The 14,715-nt window shown below is 42.4% G+C and overlaps 1 protein-coding gene across 7 annotated transcripts in view; it reads left to right on the top strand.

Moving 5' to 3' along the window:
• Window positions 1–14,715, top strand: part of CDK5RAP2 (CDK5 regulatory subunit associated protein 2) — a 157,157-nt gene that overhangs the window by 35,022 nt on the left and 107,420 nt on the right. For all 7 annotated transcript variants that reach the window (XM_081151274.1, XM_081151276.1, XM_081151275.1 and 4 more), the window contains 6 exons: window positions 629–783; window positions 5,054–5,216; window positions 6,332–6,385; window positions 7,245–7,364; window positions 8,379–8,471; window positions 12,842–13,060. In XM_081151274.1, coding sequence (XP_081007400.1) covers window positions 629–783; window positions 5,054–5,216; window positions 6,332–6,385; window positions 7,245–7,364; window positions 8,379–8,471; window positions 12,842–13,060 — 804 coding nt within the window. The remainder of the gene's footprint in view (window positions 1–628; window positions 784–5,053; window positions 5,217–6,331; window positions 6,386–7,244; window positions 7,365–8,378; window positions 8,472–12,841; window positions 13,061–14,715) is intronic.

Raw genomic sequence — 14,715 nt, 5'->3', positions numbered from 1 at the left:
TATCTTTGTGATGTAATCAGAGGCAGTTGGCATGAGCAGTTGGAGATGCCTGTCTACTCCCAGGTCACTTTCATGAACACCAGGGCCTTTTTCCCTAACACAGACACTGCCTGCGAGATTTAGATAATTTCCTTATTGGCTTCTGTGAGCACTCAGCAAGCACATAGAGTTTTCACCACCTAAATCACTTTGGAGATATAGAAAATGTACTTTAGAATTGTGTAGTCATTATCTGGAAAAAAAATAGTGAGGGGGCGGTGGGGTATGGGATGAATTTGTGTGGAGATTGTGGTGACTCTTTGGAATTTATGTATGTTTAAGTATTGAGAGGCACATTTCTCCTTGTTCTCATTGAGCTGTAAATATTTATCTGATTTTTCAAAACCAAAACAGTTCTGATAGAGTTGAGTCTTTTCCATTGGAAATGCCTATTACTCTTCAAGATACAAGAAGGAAAGATGGCTGGCAAGTGTATTTATTACAGATTCTCCCCATGTATAGTACAGTTCAGGGAGGGGAAATGTGCTGGAGAAAAAGTCATAAATATTTATATTTTAATCCAATTTCCTTTCAAAGTGTTCCCAATTGTATTGAAAAATTGCATCAAATGCATTTAATTTAACTCTAGGATGTGAAAGCTGCCCAAGCAGAACTGGAAAAGGCCTTTGCAGGGACAGAAACGGAGAAGGCTCTTCGATTGAGTTTGGAAAGCAAGCTTTCAGAGATGAAGAAGATGCACGAGGGGGACTTGAACATGGCTGTGGTCCTGGAAGAGAAAGACAGGTCTGGCTCCTGTCCCGGTGATACCCTGACAGTCATTTATCTGGCAGCTTGGGGAAGTAATTGTTCCCTTTCTTCCCTTTTCCTGTCCCTTTTCTTTTGTTGCCCCCAGTAAGAAAACTAGGAAGATGAGCACAGAGATAGAAGTAGTAGACAGAAATTTATGCTGGAATTTTCTACTCAGATACTGAATTTAGCATTTGGTTTTGGCTCTAAGCTTCCTGGTAGCCAAAGGAAAAAGGGAAAAACAATCTTGATGGACATGTGATTCACATTGCTCACAATATAAAACAAGCTAGTAACTCCAGAGAAGCTCAGTTTTATTTGACATTGTCAGAAATTTCACTTGTGGATCTTCCTGAACGGAACAGTTAGTGACTACATCCCCACAATAAATCCTAGTGAATCTTGTGTGACCTGTTTCTGTCATATCTTTTAATGCAGGCTGAGGGCCCAGATTAGTACAGTGCAAGGGGCCAAAACAATGTACAGCAAGTACAGAGCTCTTCGATGGTCCAGGAATAAAATGTGTGGCATTTGGTCCAGAGAAATGGAGGGCAGTCTTAAACTCATCTTCTATCTTGGTGGAAGGAGTGGAGGGCAGGAACAGAATGGTAATGATTAGATGGGTAAATGCTGGGTTAAGTAATGTACTTACCTAACTCAGAGGGGTTGGGAGAAGCTTCCTAGCGGAAGTTCTAGGATAAGGAGGGATTAATTGGAAGAAGAAGAGGGTGCTCCAGGCCTGTGTGAAGAAAGCTCAGAGGTAGAAGGGCACGCTGCATATCCAAGGGACTGAAAGAAGTATAGCCTGGCTGTGTCTGTTCTGGAAGGGAGGTGAGAAGAGGTGAGGAGAGGCAAGTTGGCTGGGACAGATCTTGTGGGCACCAGTCCCATTGAAGTTTGGGTTTTGTCCTCAGGTCATGTGAAAAGCCACTGAATAGTTAGGGGTGGAGGGATGGGGGCATGACAGGATCAGATTGAAATTTAGAGAGGTTGCTCTGGCTGCCCCCTGGAGGATTGGCCGTGGAGCTGGGTGGGAAGCCTGGTTCTCTGGCTGATGCAGGAGACCAGAGGAGATGATGGTGATAGGACTAAGATGACAGAATTAGGGCTGGAGAAGAATAAGAGATATTTAGAAGGTAGACTCAATCACATGTTGGCCTGAAGGGCTTTGGGACTGAGGGAAAAGGCTGCTGAGATACCCCCTCACCCAGCTTAGCAACGGTGGGATGGTATTGCAATTTGCTGAGTTTGGGGGAGAAAGGGAGAAAGAGATGTTTTTGGGAAGGGGGGGTGGGAAGATGAGCTTTCAGTTGGTACATGTTGGGTTGAGGGATTGTGAGCATTCAAGAGGAGCATCCAGGAGGTGTTTGGGTATATGGATTAAGGCCTGAATTAGAGGAGATGATTCATTCATTAACCAACTACTGAGCATGGCATGGGTTGGGTGCTGGGAATGCGGAGATGAGCACTGTTTTCCTTATATGGAGTTCCCAAATGTGGGAGAGGATAGATTTAAACAAAGGATTGGTGCTGGGGGTAAGTTCAGGGTTCCGTGCAGTGACATAAGTAAGGGAGTGACCAGCTCTGCGTGGGCGTGGGGCCGGGAAGGCTTATCAGGAGCAGTGCTGGGAGTTGGGTGAGGAAGCCTCGCCACCGCTAGGGAACGGCACAGTCTAAGGTGTGGAGCCTAGCTCATTTCATGTTGAAGAAAGTGATCCCTGTTAACATAGGCTGTAGAAACTTGGATCTGGAAAAGGGGAAGTGGGAAGGGTAATGCTTATTGAGTTCTTACTGGCCCAATTGGTGGGCTCTTCATGGATGTGGGTAGTCAGGTCAGGGCCTTGCTAAAGGCTTTGTTTCCTGGGATTTCCCAGAGATCTGGTTGGATAGGCACAGAAACCTGACTTGTCAGCACTGCAGATGCATCTGTCCCAGGGATCATACTCCCAGACACCAAAGCAGCAGCCAGATGCCTTCTCTGGGTTCTTGCTCAGTCAGGGCGCAGTCCTCTCTTTGTGGTAGAGCTTTCCTGGGTCTAGGGCCAGCGTATTTCCTCCCTGAAGGCAGATTTAGTCTATCTAGGAAGCTGAATACATATTAGAAGGTGAGTGCTGAGCACAGAATTGGAATAAGGACCTTGGTCATGCTCTGGTGACATGGATCCAGATCTGCCACACAGATTGACTCGACTTTGGGCAGGGCCCTCACTAGGATGTCCTTGTCTTTCTGGGCTCCCACCACCCATTTCAAAGGTGAGTGTTTTAGCTACTTGATTTCTTTCAATCTACCTTAAAGCCAGTCGGTATCTTTAAGGCAGTTGACAGTGAGGAGCCCTGCAGTCAAGTTTGGCCAACGGGTAAGTTTTATCTGTTTTTTAAAAATTTAACTAGTTGCTAATATTTTAAAAAATCTAATTTTATGTAAGAGTCTGGATTTCCAGATTCTCTTGAAAACCTGGAAGGTGTGGGAGGACGGGCCATGGTCTTGGAGTGTGGCCGCTCCCTTAGGTGGGCCTAATGCTCCTGCTTAGCCACAGTCCCCTCAGGCCTGCCCCCCTCATTTCCATCCCTAGCTACAACTTGCTTTAAGGTAACTAAAAAATCATTTTTGTCGAGGTGTAAGGTACACACAACACAACACATGCATTTTAGTGTACAGTTTGGTGACTTTTGACCTCTCCAGTTGATTACGTGATGATTTCAGAGTTGAGCCCCTAGAGGGCACTCTTACTCCTCTTTCCTAGCTTAGGGGGGCACTGCTGCCAGTTCCCTCTGTATCCAATTGTCTTAGTCCATTTGGTGCCATAAGGAAATAACACACACTGGGTTGCTTATAAACAATAGAAATTTATTTCTTACAGTTCTGGATGCTGGAAGTCCAAGGTCAGGGTGCCAGTGTGGTCAGGTGAACGCCCCTTTTAGGTCCTCTTTCTTGTATTCCCACCTGGCAAAAGGGATAAGGGACCTCTCTAGAGCTTCATTTATAAGCCATCACTCCCATTCATAGGAGTTTCACCTTCATGACCTCATCTCCCAAAGTCCCCACCTCCTAATGCCATTACTTTTGGGGGGACACAAATGTTCACACAATGCACCAGTGCACTGCCAGGTGCTTGAACTGCTTTTAGCTCTCCTCACTTTCACCCTGGTAGCCTATCCTCTTCCTGCCATAGTAAGTGGCTTTTTAGGCTTAGCTAGGAACATTCTTCTTGGGATCCTTTGACCAAATGCTAATCATTGAATGCTAAAAAAAAATAATAATTATGGCAACTGTCATTTGTTGAGTTCTGTCATATGCCTGGAGCTGTGTAGGGTGGTTTTAAATAGCTTATCTGCATTCCACATAAGCAACTTATCCCCATTTTATAGCTGGGGAAATGCAGGCTTAGAGAGCTTAAATAATTTGGCTGTTGTCAGGGAGCAGTTGATAGGGGTAATTTGGTGGCCTCGAGAAGGGTTTGTTCAGCTCTACCTGAGGGGGCTCTCGGGTTGTTGGTTGGCAAAGCTTCCCCGAGGAGGATAATACCTAATGAAGTCTGGTGGGTGATAGATATTAATCAGATGGAGGTGGGAGTGGGGTCGTGAAGGGCATTCTAGGTACAGGGAACCGTATGTACAAAGGTCTAGAGGCACAGCACAGCCTGGCTTCCAGAGAGAACTCGAAGTGTAGCTCTTGAGTGGTGATGGGGTGGGAGAAGGCTTCCTATGAGAGGTGACGCTGAAGCTGTTAGCAGGATCTCTGATCTTGGCCCTAAAAGCTTGGGTTCGACTCCCTTGCTTAGGAGTTCTTTATCTTGAAAGTCAGTGCATTTTAAACTTTGCCCTGAGAAGCCTCCAAGGGACATTCTCTCTCTCTCTTTTTTCCCTCCGCATTTACCGGAATAGTTCTGTTTATTTGTCATGTTTGTTGAGCCTTCAGTGCTAGATTTCTTTTGGAGAGAAGATTTCTTGGCCAAAAAAATTAGTAATCCACGGCTGTCGGTGGTGGGGGCCGTTGAACATTTGAGCAGGTAGGTGGGTGACTCAGTCAGACCATAGTCTGGCAACTTGGAGAGTGGATTGACTGGGGCCAGGCTGGAGGCAAGGGGACAGTTAATGTCACACGAATTTTGGTCCTTAATCTCCGACCTGCAAAATGCCATTTCATTCATGTTCAGTGATTGGACATGTCTACTTTGAAGATGTCTGGCCCCACTTCCTACCTCCTCCTGCTCCACTGAGCTGAGAGAACAGCTTAGAATTAATATTTAAATTTTGTTCTCTTTTAGACTGATTGAGGAGTTGAAGCTGTCTTTGAAGAGCAAAGAAGCTTTAATTCAGTGCCTTAAAGAGGAGAAATCTCAGATGGTGTCTCCTGATGAGAACGTGTCATCTGGAGAGCTCCGAGGACTTTCTGCTGCTCTGAGGGAAGAAAAGGGGAGAGAAACTGAGGTGAGGCTACAGATGTGGAGAGGACTTTAATTAGCAGACCAGACTCCATCGGAAATGGGATGCACATTCAGTCTGCATGGCTCACCCGCAGTCTGCTTCTGAATGTTACCCTGTCAGCTGAGGATCTGCAGAAACTTCCTCTGATAGTGGCCCTGGCATAGTTTTTCCTTTCCAGCCTGTGTTCGTGAAGTTGGTTAGAAAAACAGTCTATACCTACTTGCCTCCCTTCTGCTCTGTGTTCATTTGTTGTTGGCCAGGGACTTCATTTTCATCCTTTGGGTTTCCTTAGGGTAAAACTGTGTTATACCCCTTTCACCTTTTGTGGTTAGAGGCAGGCTTAAGTCCAACTTGGTCTGAAACTTCAGAGGCAGTGGGGGCAGGAAACTGCCCTGGTTGTGCCTGCCCACACACAAAGGGATTTAGTGTGCTACCGCATCTAATCCTCCTGCCACCTTGAGAGGTAGGGATCCTGGTCCCTCGCCGAGTTTAGAAACAGGCTTAGCTCAGGGGACTTGTTATATTTTCCTAGGTTCCAAGAGGTGGGTTACTAGTTTTGACCCCAAAACCTCCCTGGACCCCTTCCCACACTAGGCAGCCTCCGTGGCAAGCTGTTTTGAAGAGGGTGGGCAGGACCTGAAGTGCAGGTAGGCCTAGGCCAGACCTCCCCCTTTGGACAACGGCTGCTGCTGCATGTGGCATGTTCACCTTAGGAGACATTCTGGACTTCATTATGGAGCAGGGTCTCCTTTGTCCCTAACACAGCAGTGAATTCTTTAGCCTCACCAGTGAGTTTTCAGCTATAATCAGCCTTCGTCTCTTGCTCCTTTGACCCCTCTGTCTCACTTCTCTGGCCCTGTCCTTTCGAAGGCCTTTTGCATTGTCCAGTAGCTCCTTGATTTACTCTCTGTGGGACTGGTAATCAACCAGTGTGGGTTGCTCGTCTTTACATCTTTCTTCACTTGGGTGGAACTTTGGGTAAGACAGGAGTGGACACTTGCTTTCATGGGTTCCATAGCAGGGGGGAACAGCAAGTAAACGAGGTGCTCATTCTAATTGTTCTGGGGAACAATTGGATTGTGGGTCCCTTCTGGACACCAATTAATACCTTTTCATAGGCTACACAAATGGAGCGCCAGACGGAGAGAAATCGCTTTGAAGAGAGGATCCAGGTATGTTGATATAGTTTTTAAAAATGTGTTGAAGATTTATCCTTGCCTCTTGCTTTATTCTGAGTGCAATAGATAATTCTGTGTGACAATAGCTGTCACTTATTGAATGCTGCTGTCTGCCAGTCAAGCTTCAGGCCCTGTGAAGAGAGTTTCTCAGTCTTTGTAGTAACTCTGTGAAGCAGGCATGCCCATCTTGCAGATGTGGCATGTGAGGCTCAGAGCCATGAGGCCCCTTACCCAAGGTAATGTAGCTTGGAGGAGGTATAGCAGGGATTCAGACTTGCCAGTCTGACTCCAAAGCCATTGTTCCCGGGCCCTTCGTCACAGCAGCCGGCATTTGTATAGCACCTGCCGGCTTAGAAAGTGCTTTCACGTCCATTATCTCATTTGATCCTCGCGACAGCCTGGGAGGGAGGCAGCAGTGATTATCTTTAGAAATGAACTCAGACTGTAAATGTATATGTTCAGTCTCCTTCAAACCAAATTCTCTGCTAGCTTTTGTAGCATTAAGGAATGAAATTAATGATCTGTTATTTCCCCCAAATAACCTGGTACGGTTTCAAAGACTCTGATGTGACTGTATTCAAATTCCAGAAGGTATTGGAGTCCTTCCTGTAGGAATAGTTGTCATCGTCTTAACTGATCTGATCCCCTTCCTTTCACCCAGCCCTGTTGCCGTGAGCGGTAATACAGTAACTTGGAGCTGATGCCACTACGTTCAGCTCTACTTGGAAACATTAATCACAGGCTGACAGGAATAAGATAGAATAACTGCATTTGAGTGTGCTCTTAAAGATATATACAGTGCATTTTGGTTGGAACACATCAACTTAGTGAATCTTTTTCTAATCTAATTTAGGCACTTCAGGAGGACCTGAGAGAGAAGGAAAGAGAAATTGCTACAGAAAAGAAAAATAGTTTAAAGAGAGATAAAGCCATCCAGGGTCTAACCATGGCATTAAAGTCAAAGGAAAAAGAGGTATGTGTGCTAGACCTCAAGTGAGATTTTTCTTTATTAGCTTCTGTGACTGGCCTGTCCTATCCTGAGTTTTTAGCTTTACGTAAAAAGTTTATAAGAGAGCTGAGGTGACTATAGAAAGTGGGGCAGGCATCCTTTAGTCAATTGAAGTTCTTTTGGAGTGTCTAATCCAGCACTGTTCATGCAAATATGTGAGTTACATATGTAATTTTAATTTCTTTAGTAGCCACATTAAAAGAAGTTCAAAGAAGCAAATGAAATTAACTTTACTAATATATATGACAAATATTATCATTTCAACATCTAATCAATAGAACAAAAGTAATAATGAGATATTTAACATTAAAAAAATCGGAAGTCCAGATATGCTTACAGTACATCTCAAGTCAGACTAACCACATTTCACCAGAAGCCACAGGTGGCTGGTGGCTACCATATTGGACAGTGCAGGTCTGATCTTTTGAAAGACAACAGAAAATTGAGATAAAGGAGTTTTGGGGGGCAAAGCCAAGGTCACTAGCTACTTGGGTGATTGTCTTTGGGATCCAAGGTGGGAGCTGATAATTCTGTGCTGTTTTCCTGTCATTGGTGTAGCAGTCTGTTGTGTTTCAGTAACTCTACTAGGCACAGAAATAGAGAAGAAAACTCAGCTCTGCTGAAAAGCCTAGTGGGGAAGAAAGACAATGAAGGTATTATGACTGAAGGAAGTGCAGGGGGCTGTGGAGGTGGAGCAGAGGGGACCTAATCCAGTTTAGGGTGTGTATTTCGGAAGGGAGGTGCTTCCAGGAGCAGGTGTCTGAGCTGAATCTTAGAGGATAAGTAGGCTTTGGTTGGGAAGGGAGACAGAGAAGAGGAGGCTGTTTTGAACAGAAGGGAGAACATTGGTCAAGGCATTCAGTGGGGAAAGAGTCCTGTATGTTTTCGTGGAACCAAAAGCAGCTAAAGCAGTTGGGCCATGCAGAGAGAGGAGAAGCCCAGTTGCATACCTGGCTGCTAGTCCTTATTTTTACCCAGGTTGAAGAACTTAACTCTGAAGTTGAAGAGCTCAAGGCTGCCTTCGCCGAAGCCAGAGAGGCCAGCCAACAAACAGAGACCCAGACATTCCAGGTAAGCGTTAGCTTTGGTTGGAGTGGCTGTCTCTTTTATCCTTACTCCTTGTGAGGTTAGGACTTCACAGCTGAAAGGAACCGATGAAAACTCAGTGGTCTTTTATAATAGAACTATCTCATTTTAGTTGAAGGGAATTCTCTGCCAGTTTTGGGTGCTTCTCCAGCCCCCTCCTCAATATCATTATTAATGATAATAATACCTATTACTAGTAACCTAATGAATAAAGCTCTATTATCTGAATAGGTCTGTACTGCTCAAGCTCTTCCCTTTCACCCCTTTGTCCGTGGCGTTAGTTATAAAGTAGAAGTTAAATCTAATTTGAGACTGTTTGATTCCTAAGATTCCTACCCTATGTCTATCTTTTGCAGAGCTTTGGTTCACAATAAGAAGAATTGACATAATTCTAGTGCCTGGTGCACTAGAAACATAGACAAATCTCTGCTTTTGGAATCTCAGATTTGCCTTCCCCACCATTTTGACACTGGTTAACGAAATGGAGCCGAGATTACACTTTTCTCTGAGATTATTTTTTTCCCTTGCTTCAAAATTGACAAGCTTTAAAAGCTGAGTTTTTAGGAAAACCAAGAGAGACCAGACATCCTTAATAAGCGTTGTAATAGTTTACTTATGTTGGGCCATGAAGGAAAGTAAGTCCTATACATTTAAACGTTATCCAGATTATTACATACATTTATTAAATTTGTACCCCTCAGTCTTACTCAAAAGACTTTCAGAATGATTGTTAAGGTTTTGTCATGCTCAGTGTTGGCGGGGTTTTTTGTCTTGCTGTGCAGAGATCAGGTTCTTTGAGCCTGATTGGCTGTTCTGAGAGCACTCATTTAATCCTAATCCATGAAGGTAGCATGTGCACCTATTTGACAGGTCATCAGGACTTGAACTTAAGCCTCACTCTGGAGTCTGTGTTCTTTCTGCTACTCTGATTGTGTGTATGAGTCAACACACACATGATACTTATATATTGGTTATTTCTTTATGAGGTATATGTAGTTTCCATGTTGCACAGACACTTGAAAATGCATTTTCTGTCACATATTGGGACCTTCTTAGGATGTCATATGATTTGAACTAATTGCAGCATGAGTAAAATAGCAGAGCTCACAGGGTTGGCCTCAGGCTTGACACTGAAGCAACAGCAAGTAATGTTCAGACTTTTGGAGCAGTTGTCACAGTGCAGAGATGTGAATGCCAGTCACACGTATGAGTCTGTGGAGGTTACCGTGTGGGCCTGGGGGGGGCAGGGGCTGGGTGGAGGAGGGCAAAAGGGGGAAAAGTGGGGACATCTGTAATACTGCCAACAATAAAAAAAAAAAATACATTTTTTACCCATTTAAAAAATACATTTTCAAATTAGAAATAGCATTATTCCTCCTCCCCTCCCTGCACATTGTAGGAAATTTATAAAATAATTAAAATGGTGGAAAAACTTGATAAAAGTCATCAATAAATTCACATCCAAAGATATTCACTATTAACACCTTGACTCTTTTAATGCATATTTCTACATTTATACATAAAACCTTTGAAAAATTAAATAGGATCATGGTATGTACTTTTTTCTATAATCTTCCCCCCCCATCTAACATTCTTGCTATGGCAGTATATATAGATCAACCCAATCTTTTTTTAATTTTAATTTTAATTTTGAGATAATCGTATACTCACATGCAGTAGATTTCTGTGCCCCCTTTACCCTTTATGTAATGTCTTATGTAACTGTAGTCCAATGTCACAGCCAGGACAGTTGACATTGGTGTACCCCATTGACCTTACTCAGACTTTAGCAGTTTGATATGCACTCGTGTGTGTGTGTGTGTGTGTGTGTGTGTGTGTGTGTGTGTGAGAGAGAGAGAGAGAGAGAGTGGGTGTGTATGGACCTTTAAACAGCTACATTTAGTCCATAGTCTATATGTACCATATTATTTTTACTGGGAAGGGACATGGATCTGAATCCTGATTCTGCTCTTCACAAACTGTGTAACCTTGGGCAAGATATTTGAGCTCTCTCAGACTGCTTGCGTATCATAAAGTCTAGGTAATCACACTTATGTCACATAATCTTTATAAAAACATGTAACAAAAACGTATTTGGGCACAAGTTGTAACTCAATAAATGTTAACTCATCTTAAGTTGGTTGGAATATCTTCTGGCATAAAAATATAGTAGTTACTTTGGTGTGTTTTTCAAGTTCTCTACTAATGGCATTACATACATTGTTTTTGGTTTGTGGAAACTCTCCATACTCTTTTAGTTGGGAATGAAAGATAGTGGAGTGAGTGATGGAAAGGGGAACTAGGCTTATTTATCCTGCACCCACTGAAATGGAACTTTGGTTATCATTTAATCTTCACAGCAGCCCTGTGAACTAGAGATCGTTCCTTTCACAGATGAGAAAACTTCAGAAAAGTTAACTTCTTCCAGGTCACACATCTAGAACTGATTTTTGAACTCTGAGCTCTCTGACTCTGTCTTTATTAAACACATCTTGTTACCACATGGCGGGGAAGAACTATTTGTTTAATACTGCATTTGGCCTTCAGTTTCTGACCATGTCTAATTGGGCCAAATGTTTGCTACTGTTTAGAAACATCTACCTGCTGAGATGGGATTCAGAAAGCAGTGTCATGCAGAAAAAGGTAAAAAACTCTCCAGAGAAGTTTTGCAAAGGGCCATTTAAGGAAAATTTAATATGGAAAGAGTTTTTGTGAAGTGAATAGAATGTATGAATTTGAATTCTTTGAGCTTGGATTTTTAAAGAGGCTTTGGCATAATTTGTGTGATAATCCTGTGAACTTTTATTGTTTTATAATAACTATTATTTTAATAATAACTCTTGCTAGTCTGTGTTTAACAAGATTCTGTGTTCTTGTCTCTAGCCATCTCCCCTTGAATTCAGTTCTTGTTTTGATTCTTGGTAGTTTATTGGTGTTAATTAGAATCTGCAGTGAAATGGGCAAGGCAGTGGAAAGAACATAGGCTCTGGAGTCATTTGAATCCCCAATTTAAGCACTTATGGTCTGATGACAGGCGAGTCATTTGACAGTTTTGAGCCTTAGTTACTGAAAATAAGGATAGTAATGTGTACCTTGTAGGGCTGGTATGAGAAGTAGAGATTAATGTGTGTAAAAGTGCCTGTTTTAGCTCTGTATGTATAATCAGTGTTGAATGAAAGGTAACTATGAAATTGTTCAAGATGAGCATTTTCCCAATCATTGTTTATTTTCTGATAATTGGTGAGTTATAACATTTTTTTTCCATATGCTTGATAATTACATAAGTATTTTCTCTAGTAAACTGTGTGCTAATGAAATAAAGATGTATTTGACACATTTAGCCCTTGGACTCTGCAGCATTTATAGTCTCTTGCAGTGGCAATTGGACTACCATGCTGACCACTATTTTTCCTCCCCATGACTCTGGGTTCGAGCCATTCTAATGTAGATAAACATTGCCAGTGCTTGAATCCATCTCTACTTTTCAAATGCAGCTGTTTATTCTGCCTTCAAAAATAACTTAAATTGGCCTGGCCAGAGTGGCTCAGTTGCTTGAGTTGTTGTCCTGTACACTGAAAGGTTGCCTGTTTGATTCCCGGTCAGGTCACATACTGGGTTGTGGGTTAGATCCCTGGTTGGGGAACGTATGGAAGGCACCGATCGATGTTTCTCTCTCTCTCTCTCTCTAAGCATGTCCTCAGGTGAGAATTAAATACACACACACACATATCATAACTTAAATTGTTATAAAAGTTATATGCTCACTAACCTTAGAACATTTGAAAATACAGAGAAGTGAAGGAAAAATGTCAATTTTATTCCCATCCCATGAAAGACAGTTACTGTTAACTTTCTGTGCTTTTCCTTCTAGTTTTTATTTTACTTATTTATTTATTTATTTATTTATTTATTTATTTATTTATTTATTTATTTATTTATTTTTAAAATATATCTTTATTGATTTCAGAGGGAGGAAAGGAGAGGGAGAGCGAGAGAAACATCAATGATGAGAAAGTCATTGATCGAGCCCGCAACCCAGGCATGTGCCCTGACCGGGAATTGAACACCGATCATCTGGATCCCGGGTCAACCCTCAACCACTGAGCCACGCCCGGCCAGGCATCCTTCTAGTTTTTAAAAAAAAATGTTTTTTATACAGCTTGACATCAACATCAGAACATAAACATTACCCTGAATTACTAAAAAAATCTTCATATTAGTTGTGCTTTGGATCCTGAATGTTGTTTATATTAATACTCCCCTCCCCCCCCAAGGTGAAAAAGGAGCACAGATTTCTTGGTCTGTTTAATGAGCTATGAAAATTAGCTCTCTCGTCTCTTTCCCTCCTCTCCTAGGGGCCTGAAGGTTATGAAGCTGCTCTGTTAGAAAAGGCAGCCTGTTTGGCCGAGCTGCACTCAGAAAACCTCACCAAGAGTACAGAGAACCACAGACTGCGTAGGAACATTAAGAAGGTCACCCAGGAGCTGAGTGACTTGCAGCAGGAGAAGGAGAGACTAGAGAAGGAACTGGAGGCAGCACATCGAGAGAAGAGTAAAGGAGACTGCACCATTCACGTGAGTACCCTATTCCCTTCTGAAATAGTGGGCAGTGCCCTGGGCTGGGGCTGTTCTGCTGTTGATGGTTTTAGGGAGATTCATTGCAGAAAACTTAGAAAATCTAAAAGATACACAGAAGAAATACTTCACTCCTCTGATCACCTAGAAATGACCAGTTGATGTCTTAACTAGCTGATGTTTCAGTCCTTTTATACTCTCTTTTTCCCGCTACCCCTCAGGCATTGTTGGTATCAAGCTGAAAATGCAGTTTTTTATCCATTTTTAAAATTCTGTATTCTCTCTTTGGTGTGTTGCTATGTTATGAATGTTTTTCAAAAACATGTTTTTTTGTGCAAGCATAATTTTTTATCACTTGGATGTGCTACAATTTATTTAACTAGTTTCTTATTGTAGGTCGTTTTGGTTGTTACACTTTTTTTGGCCTTATAACAAATGCTGTAGCTAACATCCTTATACGTAAATATTTATCCACTGATTTTTTCCTGATAAAGGTATAATTACTGGGCTAAAGAATATAACTATTTTAAGACTGTTTTTAGAGATATACTCAAATTGTTCTCTAGAAAGATTATACAGTGTTTCCCTAGATGAGCTATTTTTTTTAAAGACTACTGTATTTAGCATTGGGTGTTAGCATCAAAAAAATTCTTTCTGAACTTGGAAGAAAGGAAATAATTTATCTTTAACATTTTTTATTATATTTAAACTTAAGTATTTAGTATCCTTAGAATCACATCCAGATGCATAAGCCTTGGTGCCGTCAGGTAGGAGGGGGTCTGAGTTTGAGTGATCATTGACACTCAGGTCACTGGCTCTCAGCTTAATGGAATTACCTGCACTGGAATCTGGGGCAGGAAGAATCATTAACGTAGAGAGCTCAGAAAAGAGCCCACAGGTATCAGAAGTTAGTTCTCTGGTGACTGCTGTTGGCAGGGACACCAAGATACATAGTTTGAAATCCTAATGGTAATGCTGACGAAAGAATTGAAATACAATGTTTGTATAGGTCAATAAAACTTTAATGAACATAAGAGCAATAATGGATATTTAGAAAAATAAGAAATCGTCACTTACCATTCTAATAAAGTAACTCTTGTTTTTGAGTATCACTCTTCAGTGCTGGTGCAGCTGGACCCCCAATCTAATCAGAGGCTAAATACTGTTTGTGTTCTTGATCACTTGGGTCATCTTCCCAGGTCACTTCCCTTGTCATGGGTACCTCCCCAGGTACTTTCTCTGACATGGCATCTCCCCAGGTCACTTCCTCTGTCATGGGCATCTCCCCAGGTCACTTTCTCTGTTATGGCATTTGCCCAGGCCACTTTTTCTGTTATGGCATTTGCCCAGGCCACTTTTTCTGTTATGGCATCTCCCCATGATGTATAGACTTGAGAGTGATTATGTTGAATGGTACATACTCCTCATTGAATAGATTTCACATGATTTACTTAATAATTTCCTCCTCTGCCCTAGCTGGTGTTGTTCAATGGTTAGAGCATCAGCCCGCACACACCGTGGAGTCTCGGGTTCCATTCCTGGCCATGATGGGGCACTTGCAGGAGGCAACCAATCGATATGTCGCTCTCTCACATCGATGTGTCTCTCTCTCTCCCTCTCTCTCTCCCTCCCGCCTTTCTTTTTCTCTCCCTCTC

This window comes from Miniopterus schreibersii, assembly GCF_964146895.1.
Source record: "Miniopterus schreibersii genome assembly, chromosome: 11".
NCBI classification, from domain to species: Eukaryota; Metazoa; Chordata; class Mammalia; order Chiroptera; family Miniopteridae; genus Miniopterus; species Miniopterus schreibersii.
The sequence above is the reverse complement of the archived record's forward strand: the minus strand, read 5'-3'. Positions and strand labels throughout refer to the sequence as shown.